Source organism: Antechinus flavipes, chromosome 5 (assembly GCF_016432865.1).
Source record: "Antechinus flavipes isolate AdamAnt ecotype Samford, QLD, Australia chromosome 5, AdamAnt_v2, whole genome shotgun sequence".
Classification (NCBI taxonomy): domain Eukaryota; kingdom Metazoa; phylum Chordata; class Mammalia; order Dasyuromorphia; family Dasyuridae; genus Antechinus; species Antechinus flavipes.
The window spans coordinates 121,244,186-121,266,241 of record NC_067402.1 but is presented as its reverse complement, the minus strand read 5'-3'; the positions used below and the strand labels follow the sequence as shown (position 1 = coordinate 121,266,241).

At 32.0% G+C, this 22,056-nt stretch overlaps 1 protein-coding gene across 2 annotated transcripts in view; it reads right to left on the bottom strand.

Moving 5' to 3' along the window:
* Window positions 1-1,319: 1,319 nt before the first annotated feature.
* WASL (WASP like actin nucleation promoting factor) overlaps window positions 1,320-22,056 on the bottom strand; it is a 96,921-nt gene continuing 76,184 nt past the window's right edge. Inside the window, exons 9-12 of one of the 2 annotated variants that reach the window (XM_051961316.1) lie at window positions 14,671-14,688; window positions 9,552-10,078; window positions 6,406-6,514; window positions 1,320-4,090 (exon numbers count right to left, since the gene is read on the bottom strand). In XM_051961316.1, the coding sequence (XP_051817276.1) occupies window positions 4,029-4,090; window positions 6,406-6,514; window positions 9,552-10,078; window positions 14,671-14,688 (716 nt within the window). In that variant the 3' untranslated portion in view covers window positions 1,320-4,028. The remainder of the gene's footprint in view (window positions 4,091-6,405; window positions 6,515-9,551; window positions 10,079-14,670; window positions 14,689-22,056) is intronic. The other variant, XM_051961317.1, reaches the window with a different exon arrangement.

Here is a 22,056-nt window from a genome sequence, read left to right as displayed (position 1 = left end):
GGTGGCACCTCCTTTGTGAAGTTGTGCCAATCCTTGAATGATGAGTTTTTTGCCTTTTTTCAAAGTTATGTTTCATTTATCTGGGTCGATGATGCTCCCTTCTCCTTCCCCCCATGCCCACATTTCCTCTCCCCCAAGTAGAATGTAAACTGTTGAAGGCAGGATATTTTATTTTTATAATTCTAGTGTTAATGTTTTTATTTCAATATTTAAATTTTTAAAAATTTAAATGATCTGCTCCTCTTCTCCACCTAGCCAATGAAGTCTAAACTAGGAATTGATTAGTCAATAATTTTTAAATAAAAATATTATGTCAAAAAATTACTATCTTCACTGAATTAATGGCCAGTTAAATCAACATTTCCCTGATAAAATCTTTCAAAGAGAAATCTCACAAATAAGCTGAAGCAAACAACCCCACCCCTCCTTTTCCCATATTGTCTATATGTGATTTCCTCTGTACTATAAGTTTTATCTCTGTACTTGGCCTCTATGTATTTTATTAAGGAGAGTAGAAAGTTATTTCAGAAACCTCTCTAATGATAAAACCTGATGCAAGACAAAAAACAAGTAAGCCATTTCTCTCTCAAAATAGCCTTTAAAAAAATTAATCGTTCTCTGGTTTTGAAGCAGGTTTTGTTTTGAATGTTCACATTTGAATGGGAATATGTTAAAAGGCAAAATCTTTCCAACATTAACTTGTCCATGAAAACTTTGCTAAGCTTGGCTAAAGTTCCAGAAGGCAACCCCCACACAGGATTCAGGAAATGTTTAGACGTCTGGATCAATAGAACACATTATTCCTTTTAAAGATGAAAGCAGAGTTTCCTGACCAAAATGAGCACTCTCATTATTTCTCAAAATTCAACTGTTCATTAAATTACACTTAAGTATCAAATATGTAACAATTTTTGGCTTTTAATGAAATTATGAATAAAACTCATTAAATGTCTGTTCTTTGAGTTGGCAAGTTTCAACATTTCATAGTCATTCTGGTATGCTGAAGAATACCAAATAATTTGACCTTGAAGTGTGGGAACACTGTAGACTCAACTAGAGCAGTTGCTTCCAGGAGAGCTGCTAAGCAGCTGTCACATTCACCAATAGAAAAGGGTGTCTGTCACATTCTCTTGCTCATTGTGTTTACTTAATGGTATAATCATTTTAAAGACTTGAAACCTACTGAAAATATGAGGGGTCATTTATTGCTTCAAAGATGTTGCTGGTGCAAAAAAGACAGAAAACCCTCTTCCCACCTTTTTCCCCTCTAGCATTCAACTACTTCAATCTAAACATTCAGTGAATCAAAAAACACACTGTTTCATACTATTTGGATCAAATTAATTTTATTATGCTCCATGATGAATTGCCACCAGTGCAACATCCTATTCACTGTACATTTCAAAAATTCACATACTAAACAAAATTTCAGTTGATAAATGGAAACTTGAATGATTGAAAGTCTTTATGAATCTCATACATACAATAAGTGGCTAGCTGATATTGTCTATCACATAGCGTTTGGATACAAAAAGCCTCATGCTAGTTTGTTAAATGCTAAGGCTATTCAGACAATCATTTAATTGGAGTATATATGCGAGGCTTTCAGACAATGTGCAGGGATAGTGAATTTGAACGCTATGAAAACACTATCTTCTGCCCACAGTGCAAATGATGAAGTGCTGAAACATGCAGTCTTTACATCTTAGCAAATCACAGTTTCAGTCTTCATGCCTGGACTGAACTATATAGATCTTCTATTTTAAACCAACTGTAATCCAGACTTTGTGCAACAAAGAACATCCTTGCTTTTTTGGTTTTTTTTTTCTTTTCTTTTCCACTTTCAGTAAAGAGACTAAAGTTAAATGCCTTTTTTGGCAAATGACAAACGGCTTTTAAAATTACATTTCAATGTAAAATATAAGCAACCCAACATTCTTTTTCTAGAATTGTTACAATTTAGGATTTCTTAATAAACATTATGCATCAATGTTCATTACAGAAATCCTGAATTTCTTGACCAAAGGATAAGAGAAAACTTAAATCTGAATAAAGGAACACAGTTATAAAGAAAATTTGAGATTCTGATTATCTAAGATTATCTTATTAAAATCCAAAATAAAAATCTATTCTAATCATGATTAAAAAAAAAAATCACAAGGTTTTACTTTCCATGTGCACAAATTCCTAATTTCATTGGTTAGTGGTTGTTCAGCCTCACCCACACTAGACTCATTTGAGCTCAAGCCACAATAAAAATCAAAGCAAGCAAAGGTTTCTAGCAGCAGAGGGCACTGTTAGTATTTGCAAGAAACAAAAGTTTGGAATTTTCCCCATGTGCTTAAATGACTCTTGCAAGGAAGTTAACCTTCTCTGAATAACTTAACTTTTACTGCCCCACTCACTGCTTTCAGCAACAAAACCTTTTAAATTATTTCATATGATAACTAGATGCATGATCAATAGAGATTACGTGATAACTGGATTAGAAATTCAAGTCATATCTTGCAGGACCAGCCTGTCAAGATCATGCCAATACTAGGGTTTGGTCAGTATGATTCTGGATAGCTTAAAATTTAGTTTGATATTGTGACCATAGTCTTGAAATACTTTAAGAGACTTTTTAATTAACTACATTCTGTATATGACTCAATCTGTGAAAAGTTGTATATTATTTAAATCTGATCATGTTCTAACTAAAATTTACTGTAGGTCCATTAATTAGTGCTGTAGCTATTAAATACCCACTTTGGGGTATATCAGTCTATTGCTGAGATAGAGGGAACCCTAATTAAAAAAAAAACACCTTTCAGTATGCATAAAATAAAATGTTTAGGTTTGCAATAAAGAAAAGAAAAATCTATTTATTTTTTTCAATTTTGCGTTCCAAACAGTTTCACATTTTAAGGCCTCAGATTTTAAAAAAAATTACTCATTTCATGTCCGACAAATACCTTAAGAAAATTTCAATAAAATTTAGTACCTATGTGTCAAAATTCTAATGTATATATTTGTTATTATTTTCTTCTTCTGGATTGTTGTTTTAGTGTTTTAAATTTCATGAGCACCTTAAATCCATCCAGACTGTAGAATGATAGTACTTCGTTTCACTTTATTAATACACTAGTTTCCCAAATTTAAAGTAAATTTAACCCAACATTATTGAAGCAAGCATCAAACATAGCCCTTTAGTTCAGAAACACATAAAAATTGACCTCAAAATAAGTCAAGCAATTGCCCTGGCAACTTGGAGACTTTATTCATAAGAAAGAGTAAAGCCTTAAGCTTGCCAGCTGGCCAGGCAGATGCTGTTAAATGTATCATAGCAAAAACACCATCCCACAGTTTACTCCAGGTGCAGAAGGGCTCCTAGGAACCTGAGCATTGAATGATCACTGGCTAATAGCAGACAATACTGCTATGTCAGAAGAGGTGTAATGATTTTTCACAACTATCTTTTTGTAATGATTTTATGTAAAACATTGCTGAAGTGTGAGAAATTGCATCAGTATAATGATGTTCTGAGAACTGTGCAACTGTATCACTCTCAACATTCACATAGCATTGTATTGAAAATGAAGGGGTTAAACAAACTGTCTGTATTACTTAAAAAGAATGTAGTGCTATACTAGATTTTTAATAAGAAAATTTAGATACAGAAAAAGTAGGGTATGAAAATAGTGTTTTTCCATCTTGCATTATAACTAAATTACAATAAGGTTTTTGTCAGTCTTATTTAACAACATTTAAACTCCCTTATGGATGGAATAAACAATATTCACAAGTCAATTTAGCATTCTGATGTAAACTTGCACACAGTAACAGGGAGTAGCTTTTTAGAAGATTATGACAAACCTTTACAGATTAAATGAGGTATTGCACAGATTAATAATAAAAAAAAAAAGCAAAAGGCAACAAAAATATACAGCAAATTGGTAAAACATTTACATGATAATTTTACAGAATCCATAGACAGAAAGTAGTGTTTAGTATTTCACCTTAAAAAATATATATATAATATATATTGATCAATCATCCCATTCATCATCATCCTCAAAATCTTCATCCTCATCTTCATCCTCATCTTCATCTAGCAATACAAGAAAATCATCAAGATGATTATTTATTTACAAGTGTCCAAATAACATTCAATTATTGAATTCACTTTCTCTGTTCCTTGACTACAAAACCAAGTCTACAATTTCCCCCTCAAACTGCTTTGTATCCATTTTATACATATTCTCTATATATTTATGGATACATTCATTTTCTCAATAGAATGTAAGAAGCTGCTTGATATCACGGACTGTTACATTTTTATCATTGTATTGTCAGTGCTCATCAGTGTTTGGAACCTAGTTAAGTGTTTTACTGAGTGATATTCAATTTTAGTATCAGGACAATGTCATTGTCACCTTATTTTTTTTTTTAAATTACTTGTAACTGAATTAACTTAATTCAGGAAAGATTAAAACAAAACACAACATTAATTCAATGATTAACACTAGGGGATATCATTTTTTAAAATTGACCAAGTGATTTTAAATTAAGCTTTAAATGATAAACATGCCACCATGCAAGATTAAGGATTTTTTCTAATGAAATGGAAAACATTGTAACTATCCATCACCAAATCACCAAATCTGAAATTTCATAAAACTTCCATTGGGAGGCTTTTAGGAAAAATACACTAAATTCAATAAAGAACAATCATTGATGATGATCTGATTCAGGAAATAGTAATAAGAATTTAGTAGGTGAGAGGGGGAGGAAAATAGCACTTGTTATATATACCCTGCAGGGCAGACATATGGAATAAAAAACAGAACAAAGTAATATATCATTCTTATGGCTGACTGGTTGAAAAATTACCATATAAAGTAGCTAAGTAAGCATTTTATATTTTAAAATGTACACAGAATTCAGTGCAATATAGCACATATTAAGTAATATGAATAAGTAACTGAAATGGAAATATTTCAATTGCATTCATTTTTTAAGGTAAACTCTTATAAAAGGTATCTCAGAATAATAAAAGTCAGGATTGAACTACTTCATTAATTATTTAGGCATTTTTCAGTGGTCAACACTATAGTTCTGATAATTTTCCTATAGGAGGAAAGTATGGTATAGCTGGCTATCCTCTAGAAACTACTTTGTGGACATGTATCATGTAACATATCTGGATTACTTTGTTGAGGCTGTCTAACTATAGTGGAATAAACTGGTAGAGTCTATATGAGGAAAAACATAAGACGATGCTAGAACCTAGCATTGAGAAGTAACTAACAATGCTAATCTCAAATAGCACTTAGAAATCCATAATATTAAACCAAATCTTATATTTGATTTTAAAATCCTTTGCTTCTATTTTATATAGCACTCAGCTGTCTGTGTGTGAGACAGAAAGGAGAGAGGGAGGAGGGAGAAACATATAATGCAAGTTTTTTGATAATTCAATATTCATTTTATCATACCATGTTGTCATCTATACACCAGAAGATATATTTCCCAGTAACTTTACCTATACTACAAATATTCAGAGAGTAAACGTCCTAATTTTTATCTTGTTGAGAACATATGATGCACATTCAATTCCTATTCTATTTCCTGACATTATTTTAATATCTAATTGTTTTGCATGAGACATGTACAAAATGGAGTGACATTCTTCAGTACAGTGAGTAAATATCAATAAATATTCTCAAGTGATTTAGTAAAATTGTACTGCAATCAAAGTATGGTCAACATCAATAACAAGTTAGTGGAAGAATTGATTAGTTATGATTATTTCATTTCCACATATCAGATCCCAAAGTAATTCTCAAAACAGAAATAGGAGATTTACATGCTTTAGGGTAAAATAAACAAGGATATATTTAGTTTCTGTCCAATTTTATCAGCTTGAGAGTTATTGTTATCACATAAAAATTGTCCCACAATGTATAAACAAAGTAGAAGAGTTATACTACTCTTGATCCTATTTTAATAAATTAATGGTCAAATATCTACATTTAGGAAATGACAAGAAGAAACAGAGTATCTCTACTGTCCACCCTCATACACACACACCAAAAAAACCAAACTCCATGTAATTTCCAAGAGTGGGAATTAACCATAATAATCTAAAGGCTAATTTTATGTGGACATTCTATCTGCAGCTACAGAGATATAAGATTAGACTAGCATATTCTTGAATCCCTCTTTCCAAATAAAAATTTGTGTCAATGGCTTAAGGTTGCCCATACTCTAAGTTATAGGCATAACTCTAATTATGCGGACAGTAAGTTGTTGATATAGAACCTAGAACATCACCAAATAGAGCATACACCCTCAGGAGATAGTTTCAAGCACAAGAAGCAAAAATACATATTTTGTAAACAATGGGTTTCACAGAAATTATACCTGAAGAGTGAATGGCTTTGCTCCTTTTCTGCATTACTTCCATTAATGCACCTACAATTCCTGAGGTGGGGGCAGGTGTAGGGGGTACAGAATCCTGGCCATCAGATACCTTTGGAAAAGAAAGATAAAATAAAAAGAATATGTGTAAAAGCATAACATGCTTTATGCTCAAACTTTTTCCTTCCTTTCTTTAAAAAACAAACAAACAAACAAACAAGGAAACAATGTAAAAGTAAAAAGTGAACAGGAATCTTAGAGATGTACAAGTATTGTCTTTTTAAATATAGTTTAACTTAAACATATCTGCTTCTATTTATAGTACATTCTCAAAACAAATAGGAAATATTTCTACTGTTACATGGTTGCATATAATTAGGTGTTCACAACAATATGATGATTGCTATTTGAACATAATTCAGCCTTTTAGGTGACTCCCACAACATTTAAAGTTCTGGATATTAACATTACAATTATTATAAAGAAATGAATTTGATTCAATCTTCAGAAAATGCAAAAGTAGTTTTTGGAACTAAAAAACTTTCCCATTTAATATTGGGACAGAAAACTTTGTTCACAAAGGAAAAACATGTTTCATTAACAAATCTCTATTAATGTAGAAAAAGGCCCCTTAACAAAACAATCATTTGTGGTGGATGCCTTGCCAAGTATACATTACTTCAAGGGGGGAATTATGGCTCTAAGTAAAGTACTTCTTTGATTTTCAGCAAAGTCTGTATTTAAACAAAACTATAAATAATAAATGCATCAACAATGATTCTCAAAATGCCTCTGTGGACAATCAGACATATGTGCTGCTAAAAAGAGGAAAAAGTAAATTTCTTAAATATGTGTATACATATGATAGAATTGGGGGAGGGGGGATTATACAAAGTAAATGTAAACATGTATGTGAGCACGCCTTTGAATGAATACTTCCAATAAGTTGTTTAAAGTTACTTATATTTTAAATAGGATATGATCATTCCACAAGAGATTCATAATTTTAGAGAAAAACAATCCAGAGAAGGTTGGGAAATTTTATAAAACTATTTATTTATATAACTATTAATTTTAAAATAATGAGGTAAGGTCACGTAATGAAATGTGGTCTAGGATAAAATAGGATAACATTCTGTGCCTAACTAAAATATAATTTATATTTTCAAGTGTGAAAATAAGGCACTATGTAAGCCTAGGCCCAGGTATCCATTTTCTTCAGAAAATTTAGCCACGTGGAGAAAAAAAAAAAAAAACTAATTTAATCACTCTATTTTATAGAAGCAAAAAGGGACATCCCTGATTCCTTCCAGGATTAGTTCCAGCTATTCCTGCCCCCTACCCGCCAATTGTTTTGTATAAGTTTAGTATTATTGATCTAAGTATAGGCTGTTTCTTTTAAGTAGAAGGAAAACTCCTTGGACACAAGAATGTATCCTTTTTCTCTTCGTGTTCCTAGCATAATAATTGGTATATTAACAGATACTGAAAAATGTTCAATGAATTGAATTGAATTTTTTCATGAGATAGAAATATAAAGTACTCACAAATCTTTAAAATTATGAAACCGAGATTACTAAATATAATACATAAGAAATATGCTTTACATCTAGAACAAGAGACAATGAAAGGAAAATCATAGTAAAAGCAACAAGAGGAAATAGAAAAAAGGGGGGTGAGGGGAAGGGTACAAAGTAAAGACTAGACTAGTTTGAAAAAGCAGAAGACTTAGGAGCAGTGTGGTTCTGAAGTGAATGATGACAATAATAACTACATTTTTCTATCATATTAGCGTGCTATGCTGACAGTACCTTATGAGGATAGTGGGAAAAGTTACTGGAAACAAATAAGACAAAATATTTAAAGCAGTTTGTGGGCTTAAAAGAATCACCTGAGTTGATAAATTATTGTTAAATGATTTGTCTATGGTCACTAGACAGGTTTTAAACTCAGATTTCCGGACTTCCAAAGTCTAGTACTCTTTCTATTATACTATTCTGTTTCTTTTGTTCTTGTTACAATCTGGTTTTTACAAGTATCGAGACAATTCTTAGCCAACTGTCCATAATCTATAGTTCTTCAACTTCTATGAAGTTGTCCCCAAAAGTAACTGTCAGACAACCAGCAAATTCCCATCTTACTTTTATTATTTTTATTTATTAACTTTGTGATCATGAGGAAATCACTTCTGCCACATATTTCACAGAGTTGCTATGAGGGAAGTTCATAAATTCCTATAAGATGCAAAATAAATATGAGAAAATGTACACATATACTGAAAAATACACAAAGAAACAAGGGTGACCTTCAAAATAAAATGTCTGTCATAATAAAAAGTTTCTAGCATAGGAAAAAAGTTTAATATACACTAAACTAAGCCATTTGGAGCCATCTTGATAACTTTTTAAGTATTAATGCCTTCGTGAAGAAAACACCAAGTTCTTGAAAACTCCAACCCCAAATTTAGAAAATTATTGTTAGTCAAGAACAACGTTTCTAAAATTGGCCTAGATGTGGCAGACAGAACTCTATGGGCTTCATATAGAATTGTGATTGGAGCAGTTATCACCTCATTTGTAAGCTAAGTGGTACAGTAGATAGAGCACTGGGTTTGGAATCAGGAAACCGATACTCAGATACTTAATAGCTGTGTGACTCTGAATCTATTTGCCTGAGTTTCCTCATCTGTAAAATGGAGATAATAAAAGCCTACCTATTGGGTTGTTATGAGGATCAGATGAGATAATAATTATAGAAAGTGTTTACAACAGTAAACACAACAGTGTTTGCAGAGTAGATACTATATAAATGCCAGTTGTAATTATCATTATTATTGAAGGCAGGCCATCAAGTCACGTGCTAGATACCATCTGAAGATAAAATATTATGAGCTAACATGTATCAGCTCAGTTATTCTCAAGCATTTTAAATATACATCTTTTAATTTAATGCCTAAGTAATTCTTCAAGGATCTGGAGGGCTCACTGAACTTCCTACCTTTTTAGTGGATTTTTACCATATTAAACAATTTCTTTAGTATTTTTTTAATGGGAAAGTAACTTAATGAAATGCATTTCAGAACAATAGTTCAACAACTAAAAAATGATGTATTACTAGTAATCCAAAATAAAAATAACACCGATACTTACAGACTTCAGCTGAATACCTTGTCGTATCTGGTCTAGAAGTGCGTCCCTTCCAGAGCAGGACACTGGACGACTGTTCTGTTCTACTTTCTTTAACTGGGCACCCTCCCTTATCTGATCCAAGAGAGCTGCTTTGTTTCCCGAGGGAGCTGCAAGTTGATGGTCACCATCGGAGGATAGGCCAAGAGGAGGAGGGGGACCAGGAGGAGGTGGAGGTGGAGGTGGTGGAGGTGGAGGTGTTGCTGAGCCAATTACTGAGAGGAGTGGAGGAGGTGGGGGGGGACCTGAAGGTGCTGAGGAGGGATGGACTGGAGGAGGAGGATGGTACATCCTATTTGGAGGTGGTGGTGGTACTGTAACACTTGGCCTAGAGGGAGGTGGAGGTGGTGGAGCAGCTGTGGGAGCTCTTGAAGGTGGTGGGGGTGGAGCTCCTCGTCCTCTGGCAGGGGGAGGAGGAGGGCCTGAACTATGTGGAGGTGGTGGTGGAGGAGGAGGGCCGCCCCTTGATGGTGGTGGTGGTGGTGGTGGTGCTAAAATAAAGAAAAAAAAAAATAAAAATTTAACAATTTTAAAAAGAACAAAACATGTTTGTAAACGTCATATTGAAAAAGTTCTCTCATTTAACATGCATTTAGAAATATATATAGTCTTCTGCATCTCACTTATAAGATATCACTGTCTTGAGAAAGATTCTTTAAAATTCTAATTTTGCCTAATTTTAAATAATACTTTCTTTTTTCTGGACTATAATGTTAAAGAAAACTAGAGTACAGGAATATTAAGTAGAATTAAAAGTTTATAAACTTTCATAGACAAGCCTAAAAGTATAACTATATAAATTGGTCAATGGGTAAAAATCTGTACTTTTAATAGAAAGTAATCTATTCGTCTCCCTTTCTTTAAAGCATCAAAAATCACTTGGTTTCTTATAAGAGTCAATTTGCATTCAGAATTAAATGTCAAATATCATGTCAAATGTAAGCATTTATTTACTAACATTCATATCAAGCTACATTGCTAAAAAAAAAAAGTTAATATGCTTAATTCTCTCCTCTCCCCTAATTTTCACTAAAAATTCTTTGTTTTTCTTTTCTATATTTTACTGTATTCAGTCAGTAATTCTAATGGACATGTAAGGGGTTATTTGCTCACCTAAAGTTTTCTTTTCTTCTTGTGAACAAATGTATGACAAGTTAGTGAGGTCTACATAAAACAAAACCAGTAAACTTCCCTAAACCATATATTACAATTAGACTAGACATACCCCATGATCACAAATCTAGAGTTGGAAGGAACCTCAAAAGACCTTGTTGTCCAACCCCCTCTTTTTTTTTTTAAATATTTTATTTTATTTTATAATAACTTTATATTGACAGAATCCATGCCAGGGTAATTTTTTTACAACATTATCCCTTGCACTCGCTTCTGTTCCGATTTTTCCCCTCCCTCCCTCCACCCCCTCCCCTAGATGGCAAGCAATTCTATATATGTTAGATATGTTGCAGTATATCCTAGATACAATATATGTTTGCAGAACCAAGCAGTTCTCTTGTTGCACAGGGAGAATTGTGTCCAACCCCTTTACTTTATAGATGGGGAATTTCAGGCATAACAAGCCCAAAGTGACACAAGAGTGTATGCATTAAAACAGGTACTTGAACCTTGTGTTTTCAGAAGTTATACTTTCCCTTCTACTATCCCATTTCTTTCCTTTTTATTATATCATATAATAAAAAGAAAAGCAAATCTAACTAGACATATAAGTACAGTGGAAGAATCCCTTTAGAAAATGTTAAGGACCTAAGTAGGACCACCTTTGAGTCTATAAAAGGAGGCTTTTCTGTTTCAAGGGAAATGAATGTACTAGCAGTACATTCAAATATTAATGAACTATGTTCTGAGGTTCTATAGTATCTAACAAGAAAAAAAGTGGCCTAATAAAAAGACTCAGTATTCAAATATCTTTATGAGAGAACTGAAACAATATCAAAATGACATAGAAATCATTTTCCTCCTGATCTTCATATATATTGATGTGTTCAAAGACTTTTCAGAAAAATATTACAATTTCAATGAACAGTATAAGACCATACAATTAATATTTATTTTATGATGAAAACTCTAGCCATTACATATTATTATTTTTTATTGACACAAAATTGCCAATAGTTTTAAAACTTGAAACTTACCTGGCATATTGTGTGTCATGATATAAATATAATTTACTTAAACAGTAATGCTACTGTACCACAGATAAAAAAAGATAAAAGATTCCTAATGAAATATATATACACACATATACATATATATTTCAAAAAGGAAAAATATTTCTTTCAGATTTATTTCAGTAGATACACAGGAACCAGAAAATAAAAAACATTTCATAAACAAACACAATTTAATATAAATGATTTCGTCTCAGATTACTGCTGAACCATAAAATCTTTGTTAAAAAAAACAAAAACAAAATGCAATTTTACCTTTATGGCCAAAACACAGACCCCAGTAATATTGGTAAAGCAAATTCAGATGGTATTAGCATTTTGAATTATCCCTGTCTATTCTTCAATTATTTATTTCAAACTATTTATAACCAGAAATGCTGAATAAAAATAAAATTATGCCCCGCCCCCCAAGTTTCCAGGGCTTAGTATCTATGTAGTTACTGTCAACATATGAAAATTGTCTTTTTTTTTAATTCATGTAAATTGTAAAAGAGTATACATTAATCCTGTGTATAGGGGAACTAAGCTACTTTAAAATAGAGTATTAAATTAAAATTTAAAAGTAGAGTATCAAGGGGATAGAGTTTTATGGTCTCTATGCTTTTTTTTAATCTCTTGGTTTAGAGAACAGAAATACACCTCTGGCTAGGGGTTACTGTGTTGTTCTCTATCGTTAAGTATGGAAGCTGATGTGGAAGTACTTTTCCTTATCATTACTATTTGAAAGAGGAAGATTTGCTAAGGGCATAGAAACTTGCAAATATGTTCATTTGCATAGGGAAAAATAGAGGGTAGAGTCCATATTTCCTGGACTATCAGAATAGAATTGAGTCGATTAAGCTTATTTCTAAAAACACTAATTAATTCAATTTCATTTAAAATATTTCGAAAAGTTTTCTATTACATCTGTAATGGCTTTTCTGTTTCATTGTAAACAATCCAAACTAATCAAGTGCCTGAGATTTGAAAAAATTTCTCCCTTGGATATAAACAAAGACTATAGATTCATAAAATCTCTACTTGTTAGATGCTGGCTTCTTTAGTATTAAAAAAAAAAAAGAAAGAAAGAAAGAATAAGGGTTTTTTAATTGATTCAGTTCAACCTTTGAAAGATGAAGAAAGGAAGTCTTACTTTTACTCTTTTCTATTAAAATAAATATAACCTTATTCATGTACATTAGGAAATACAAGAAAATATTTATAATGATTAGCTTCCAATTACTATTTGAACAAACAGAATCAAATGCTTAGAACAGCCTTGCTTGTCTATTAAATTTAATTAAAACTAGCAATATCATCCAACATATAGACAGAGCAGAATTTCATGATACCTTCTCTAATAAGCTTGAATTTGGGGTACCAAAAAGGCAAATCATCTTTTGTATCAGAACTTAACATTAGGGTACAAGTACTATTTAATTAGGATTTATAAAGAAAATATTCACTTTTAATAAGTAACTCCAGTACTTTAGATATGTAAAATGGAAGATATAACTCCTATGTGCACCAAATTAACTCTCTTAAATTATGTAGCTAAAACAACAGATGAAAATCATATGAAAAAACCTTCCATTAATGTATTGGGCCTACCTGATTGTACTCATATAAAAAGAAAATCTTAACTATTTCAAAAAGTCCTAGTGAGATAATGAAATACATTTTTAAAGGTTAACTTAGATTTTTAAATATTTTTTTTTCTGAAATAAAATGTCTAAATATTTTACATATGTAGACATTGCCACACAATCATAAAAACTATGTTTTAAAGTGTATTTATTTACTACTCAAAAGCTGAACTAACCATAGGAAAACAAATTAACTAGAAAAATTGTACATAGTTTATACAATATATAAGTCAAAACTCAAAAACACATGCCATACACCAAAATAAAAAATGTTAAAAAACTGCTGGCACGGGGTTAATTATTTTTGCATGCAAGAGAAGTCTGCTAAACAAAAATTACATACCACCAAGAGAAAGGCTGACTGCTTTATGGATTTTCAAAACTGTACCACTAAAAGAAAGAGAGTCAGCTTGTATACCAGAAACTGAATGAAAGTATACCTCAGATTTTAAAACAAAGAGAATATATGAAATGAAAAACAAATAAATAATCACAAACAAAAATTGCTTTTATGATTAAAGCTTAATAAAGTGCAAGACTGAAGGCAAGTAGGAAAAATGACTACCAATGATACCACCCATGGAAGAAATCAAAAGAGTGGAAATACTTTAAAAAGTTAAGCAAAGCCCATTGTGTTCAATACTAAAATAGAGACTTAAAAGAATTGTCCAAATTTTGGTCATTCCAATTAGAACAGAATTATAAAATACAAAGAATCTTGAAGTAATGCATCTTATAAACATAATCCTTACTTAAAGAAATGTGGCATATTAGAAATGGGACATTATTTTAAAAATTACTATTTAAACATTCAAAATAACATGTAAAACAAAAATAAAATGCAAAATAAACTGTTAGAATCGTAGATAACACAAGCAAAACTTCATTTTCATGCACAATGAAACAAAGGTTGGCATTTATAGAATCCAATTATTTTCATTAGTATTTCAGAGATATTGTATAAATGTAAATATATTTTATGTAATTTGTATAAATAACACGAATGTGAAGGGCTATCTCTAAATATAATGATATATGTAAATACTTGAAAGTATTTTCCCATTAGTAGGTTCATTGCAAATTTTAATTATTTCTCCTTAAACATAATCTCTTCAAGTTTGAAATCTATAGAACCACTGTTCTAAATAAAAAATAACTTGATTAAAAACCAGATTTGGGAAAATGTTGGTGAATATTGTCTCTTGAAGGACAAACATACCAGAGCATGCATGTTTTAGTGACATTAGGTAAAGAAACAGCCCATATACATACCACTCCACTGTGGTGGACCTATATAGAACAGATTACTTTATGAGTAACTTAACTCAAACAAACTAATAGAAATTAAAAGAAAACCTGAGAATAATTTTTATTCTTGTTGAAACCCCTGTAATTAGAGGTAGTATTCAGGTTACTTTTGTACAGATCTTGATTCAATAATTTTATATTATTCTTGAGATATTACATTCTAATTTCTCTTTACTCTGATTTGCTCGCTCTCTTCAATAAAAACTGAACTTTATTCCAGAGAACCCAAGGATGAGCCCCAGGACAGATCTCAGAAAATAACAGAAGAAGGATTTGTGGTCTGGGGTTATTATTCCCTACACCTTGTGACTACAATCTGATTACAGTAATAGCTGCTAAAAACAAAATAAAAACTAAAAAATGAAAATAAAATTGACTAAGACAAGGAAAAAAACCAAAACTTAAGCTCCTATGGGGTTAAGATCTTGGTTCATACTCAGAAATAGATATTGAAGCTAAAAAAGCCACTCCTTTTCCAATTAGAAATGTAAAATGGTCCCAAGCCAAAAAAGATTTTAAAAATCAAGTAAGAGAGATTGAGGAAAAATCAGGAAAAAGAAAAAGAGCAATCCAAGAAAATCAAAACAAGAAAAGACAGTCAACCAATTTGAAACAGCAAATCAAAACCTTAGTAAAGAAAATTCCTTGAAAACTAGAATTGGGCAAAAGGAAGCTAATGGTATTCTAAGATACCAAGAAATAATAAAAATCAAAAGAATGAAAAAATAAAAGAGAATGTGAAAACATCATGCCAGAAAAAAAAAATGTTTTGGAGAACAGATCAAAGAGAAAGAATATATGAATAGTAGAACTACCTGAAAATTATGATTTAAAAAAAAAAAAGGAATCTTGATATATTGAAAGACATTATCAAGAAAAATTGTCCTGAAGTTCTAGAAAAACAAGAAGATAAGGCAGAATAGAAAAACCTGAAAGAGATCCCAGGAAGAAAATTTACAGGATTATCATATAGTCAAGTTTCAAAGCTTCCAGATTAAGGAGAAAATATGGGAAGCAATAAGAGAAAAAAAATAAGTATCATGGAGCTAAAATAAGGATTACCCAAGATGTTGAAGGACCATAGATCCTGGGATATTCCATTTCATAGAGCAAATAGAGCTCGGATTAAAACCAAGGGTAAATTACCCTGAAAAGTATAATTCTGAAGGGGGGTAGGGGGGAAGAAAAGGACTTTTTAACACACTTAAAGATTTTCAAATATCAAAACCAGCAGAACTTAAAGAAAAATTTGACATATAACATCTAAGAGAAAGATAAAATAAACATAAAAAACCAATAATAAGGGACTCAACAAGATCAAATAGTTTCTTATAAGTGAACTTTTACGACTGTCATAATTATTTGGGTAGTTTGAAAGAGGAGTTTGGGCTGAACTGAGTATAATGGAGTGATTCTAAAAAAAACTGTAGGGAGAAATAAAAAAGGGAGTGATAATCTCACACAAATGAGGCACAAAAGGAAAAATTGATACAGAAAAAGCTAGCGGGGGGGGGGGGGGGAGGAGGCAAGTAGTGCTGGAACATTACTTTCATTGGGAATAGGTTCAAGAAAGAACTATGTATGTAAGAAAGAGAGACAGAGTGAGAAGGAGGGAGAGGGAAGCAGGAAGAAAGAGGGGGGGAAGGAAAGGGGAACAGAGAGAATGTATATAAGTCTTTAAATTCAGAAAGAAATGAGAGAAAGCAAGTGGGGAAGGAGAATAAGGCAAAGACTCCTGGATGGGTGGGTAAATTAAAAAATAGGAGATTACAAAATAGCAGGTTATAAATGAGGCGTGATTAATCATTAGTGATTATCATTACTAATAATTATTAGTAAAATACATGATAAGCTTAGAATATGAATGGGATGAATTTATTTATAAAATGGAAATGGATACTCAGTAAAACTTTGAGTTCAACAATACAATGTTTTTAGAAGCCCAATAAAAATGAGATACACACAAAGATAAAATAAAGGGCAGGAATAGAATTTACATATTAAAAAAAAAAAAAAAAGCAGAGGTAGTAATCATGAGCTCAAAATTAAAACTAAAATAGATTTAATCAAAAGGAAAAAAAATAGGGAAACTACACTGTCACCATTATTATTCATTATTTAGAAAATTTAAAATAACTAGATAATATAAAATACCTAAGAGTTTATCTTTCAGAGAGACACAGGAACTATGTGAACATAAATATAAAACACATTTTATACTAAAAAAGTCAAATCTAAATAGCCAAAGTAATATTTATTGTTCATGGGTAGGTAATACCAATATAACAAAAAAAAAAAAAAAAAAAAGAGACAATTTTACTTAATTAACCCATTTATTCATTACCATCTCAAATAAATTACTTAAAAAAAAAATCTGAGAGAAAATAATAACAAAGTTCACTTGGAAGAACAAAAGATTAGGAACTTCAAAGAATCCAGGGAAAAAAGATGTAAATAAAGTTGATTCAGGGTTATCAAACCTTAAACTATAAGGTAAGAAGTGTAAAATGGATAATTCTGAGTACTTTAAATTAAAATTTTTTTTTTGCATGAATAAAAACTACACAGCCAAGAATAGAAGAAATGCAGAAAATTGGGGAAAACCTTTCAAAACCAGTCTCTCAGATAGCATTTGGCTGGGTTGGAATATTGCTGTGGTATAAGCATGACATGCTAGTTAATTTAGAAAAACATGGAAGGACCTGGATTTATAAAGGAGAAAACAGATGACAAGTAGAAATAAGTATCTTACATATAAGTATGTAAGTGTATATGTGCACATAAGTATATGTGTGTATGTTTTTAGGTATCTATATTTAAATACCAGGGCTTAATTGTAGCCTTTTTTGTGAGGAAGGAGAAGGAAGAGAGAGGAAATAAAAAATAAACAGCAGAGAACAACAGAAAATCTACAAAGAAGCAAAGAAAAGCCTGGCAGCTTTGAAAATAATGTGTAGTATTTATTACATAGGTTTTCTTTAGTGTTTTATATGGAATCCTCTCTCTTTTGGTACAAGGCATTTTTTTCCTTTACCTTTTTTTTTGCATTTAAGTTTAAAATTTTAAGGAATTTTGATTAATTAAAAGAAATGAGAAGACTCCAGTCAACCAATTTTCATTTTATGACTTTTTAACGGAGGAGAGGGTGGGGAAGGTTAACATTTTTCAGCAGCTTGTTGAACTTTTAGATGATTTTACCAAGGTTTTTCTTCTATCAAACTTAAACTTACTCCTTTGTAACTTTTAGCTGCCTAGTTTTGACTTCTGAGGTCCCCAAAAGGAAAAAAAAAAAAAAAAAGTCAGATCCCGCTTTCATTTCACTTAAAATGCCTCCAAATAGCTATAACATCCAATCTTCCTCTGCCCTCAGCTTCAAAAATCTTCTCTTTGACCCAAGCATGGCATGACTTTGATGGTCTTTACTATTATAGTCAATCTGCTCTGAACACTCACAACTTTACCAATGTCCTTTCTAAACTGGAGTGCCCAGAGAGACTGAGCACAACTCTGGCAGCAGCATGGCCAGAGAAGAACACCATGGGACTATCATCCCTCTGGTCTCAGACAGCTTGCCTCTTTTAAAGAAGTCCAAGATAGACTTGCCTATGCAGACAAGTGTAGCCTGGGAGTCTAAAAGACATGAGTTCAAATCCTTTCTCAGGCACTTATGAGCTGTCTGACGCTGGACCAGTCAATTAATCTCAGATTCTTCACTTATAAAATGGGGACACTAATATCTGTTTCCCAACAATATCTGAACACAAAATATGGATAACACTGCTAATTCCTTCTGTTTTAGAATCAATAAATCTGCCCAAACTTAGAGAAACAGCTCCCTATCATTATCTCCTCCATTTTGGAATCACAAATTCCCTTATCCCTATGTACTTCCTCTTATGAGATGTTCTAGGCTCTTCTGGTGAATTTCTTCCTGGAACCACCATTTCCAGGTTATTCAAAGTCAATTCCCCAATTCTGCTCCTAACTCTCTGGTCTCTGGTGTGTCACACACACACACACACACACACACACACACACACACACACACACACACACACGTGTGCATGCAGTTCTCTTTTTCATCACTTCTCTGGGAGAAGATGAATAGTGTATTTTGTTTTCAGTTCTCTGGAACTTCGATATCTGCACTGATTAGAACTCCAAAGTCGTTTAAAACTGTGTGTCTTTATCATGTTATTACTATATAAAATGTGCTCCTATGTCTCTTCAATCACCTCTGCACCAATTCAGAGGTCTTCCTAGTTTTCTGACAATGACATGTCATTTCTTTCTTTTTTTTTTTAATAATTATAACTTTTTATTGACAGAACCCATGCCTGGGTAATTTTTTACACCAATATCCCTTTGCACTCACTTCTGTTCCGACTTTTCCCCTTCTTCCTTCCACCCCCTCTCCCAGATGGCAAGCAGTCCTATACATGTTAAATGACATGTCATTTCTTATAGAATATTTACATAACATAAATTCTTTAGCAATTCCTAATAAGTAGGCATACCTTCTTAGTTTTCCACTTTGGGGCAACTATGAAAAGAGCTGTTATAAATAGTCTTCTTTGTGTAATCTCTTTGTAGTATATGTTGAGTATTGGTATTGCCAAGTCAAAGATATGCATGGTTTAATGTCTCTGGCACAATTCTCAACACTTTTCCAGAATGACTGGACCAGTACATAGCCAACAGCTCATCGCATGTTTTCCTGCAGTGTCTCCAACTCTTGTCAGTTTTTTCTTTGGTCATTCCTGCCAACCTGACAAGTGAAGTGAAACCTCAGAGATGTTTTAATTTGCATTTACCTAATTATTGGTAATATGGAACATTTTTTTATATGAATGTTAACAGCATGGGACTTCTTCCTTTAAAAATTGCCTACTAATATCCATTGACACTGGGAAATGGCTCTTTGTCTTATAAATTTTAATCAACCCATTATATATCTTTGATGAGAAGTTCATCAGAGAAGACCAGTGACAAGACTTTTTCCTAGTTACCTCTCTTTCCCTTCTAATTTGAACTGCCTTTAACTTACATAATCATAAGTGTCCAAATGTCTTCTAATCCTTTCTCTCCCTTTGTCAGGTCATGAATTCTTCCCTCACCCAAAGAACTAAAAAGTCACATGCTTCTGCTAGCTGATGAAGCAGAGTGTGTGTTTGATTTAAGAGTTAAGAATAACTGTGCTAGGTGACCATAACATAGTGTTGTCCAGCTCAGTTTCCTCATATGTAAATGGGCATAATAATAATAATAATCATCATCATCATCATCATCACACCTATTTCCTTGGGTGGTTATGAGAAGAAAATGCGGAAAAAATTCTGTAAACCTTGAAGTGCAATAGAAATATTAATCTTGTTGCTTCTTTTAATTTGTCTATAGTGTCACTCATGCTTAATCACATACCCACCTGGAATGTCTTGGTCTAAGAGGTGAGATGCTAGTTTATATTTCTCTTTGACTGGCCACTTTCTGGTCTTCCAGGCAGGGCCTCTTTTAAGTCATGGCCCTCATCAATTCTACTAATTGATCTTTTTTAAACTAACATCAAACAGTTTTGAAAATTGTTCATATATGCCTGAGGTCTGGTGCTGTGAGGCCCCTCCAACCACTTTTTTTTTTTCATTACTTCACTTTAAACTGACTTTTAAACATTCGAATATGTGAATTTTGTGATTTTTTTTCTAGCTTTATAAAATCACTATTCAAGTGTTGTGCATGGCAACTGAAAAAGTTAACTTTGACAGTATTGTTATTTTATTATATTGTCTCAGATTATCCCTGTGCAATTTGTATATTCATAGTTATTTAAGGTAACCTTTGTTTCTATAAATAATGCTTTGTAGTTAGATTCATGTAGTACATGAAATAGCCAAATCATTAAGTCAAAACAAACACAAGATCAATTGTATATCCCTGGAGCTCTCAACAAGAAATTGCCTAACCTTACCAAGTTGTCATTTTACTACTGGTAATAACCAGTTAAGTCTGACTATTTAAAATCTATCTATCTGGCTTAAATCTCTTCATCTTTTTCATGAAAATAATATGAGATATTATCAAATGCTTGCCTAAAATAAGCATATTGTAACTACAGCACTTTTTGAGATGAAATTTGTGTTATAACTTGTTATTGATGAAGTCATATGACAAATTTTGTGATACCATTTCTTTTCTAGATATTCATTAACCATCCCACCTTTAATATTTCCCATTAGTCATTTTTTTGACTTTATCTATTTCTTTCCAAGGATCATTCTTTGGGAAAAAAACAAAATAAAGAACTTTTTCTCTACCTCTGATTATCATCACTCTATCCACTCCAAGTTTTTAGCAGTCACACATTCTTAGAAAATTTCCTTTCCCTTCTTATCAGAATTGTTTTGCTTTGTATGATCAGAATTTGATTCTTACGGGACCATCTCTTTTGGATTGACCTTCTCTGTAGAATTTTAAATCATAAGAAGCTATATATTTTTTCTTTAAATCTTCTAAAACTTGTTCTCTAAAAGTCTAAAATACTTGTCAGGTTATGCCAGGATTCCATAATGGAATTAACTTCTCCTCTCAAGATTGAAAAAAAGGGGGAAGAATTAAAAAAAAAAAAAAAAAAAAAAAAAAGAGGGGAAAAGAGAAGGGAAATTCAACTGATGTCCATGCATCAAAGTCTTCCTCATTACTATATTATGTCTCTCTAACAGCACCTGACATGGTGCCTGTACAATTTTCCCAAGTCATCTATTCTTTCTGCTCGAAAATACTACCTCTGTTTCTGCATCCATTTATTCCTCTTTAACTCAGTGCTCTCTGTTCTGCTCCCCACCTCTGAAAGTGTAACTTAATATATGCTACTTCATAATTCCAGGACAAATTTGTTTATTTGCATTATAATGTCATATAATGTCTGATTACCATACTTTGTGTATAATCCTCTCAGGCCACAGATTTTACTGTTGGATCCTTTTCTTAAATTTTTAGGTCTCTTTACTGCTTTTATTTATACAATGAGCTATTCTCTATGATATCTATCTTGATGTATAAAAACAGAAAATCTTTTTTAGTTTAAATTTCACTTGATTATACATGCAAGAATCCAGACAAATACAATCTTGTTCATCCTTAGGTAACTACTATTCCTTTAGCAGAAATCTGCCATTTCTTATTTGTAAACCATAATCCAGAAATTCAAATCTGACTCTCAGAAAACACCTTCTTTAACCAGTTAGTTACTAAGGACCATTTTGGAGAAGGCAAGAAGGAGAATATATTGATTTAGCGTCAGAACTGGATCTGAATCCTGCTTCAGATACTTTCTAGTTGGTTAGCAATCCACTT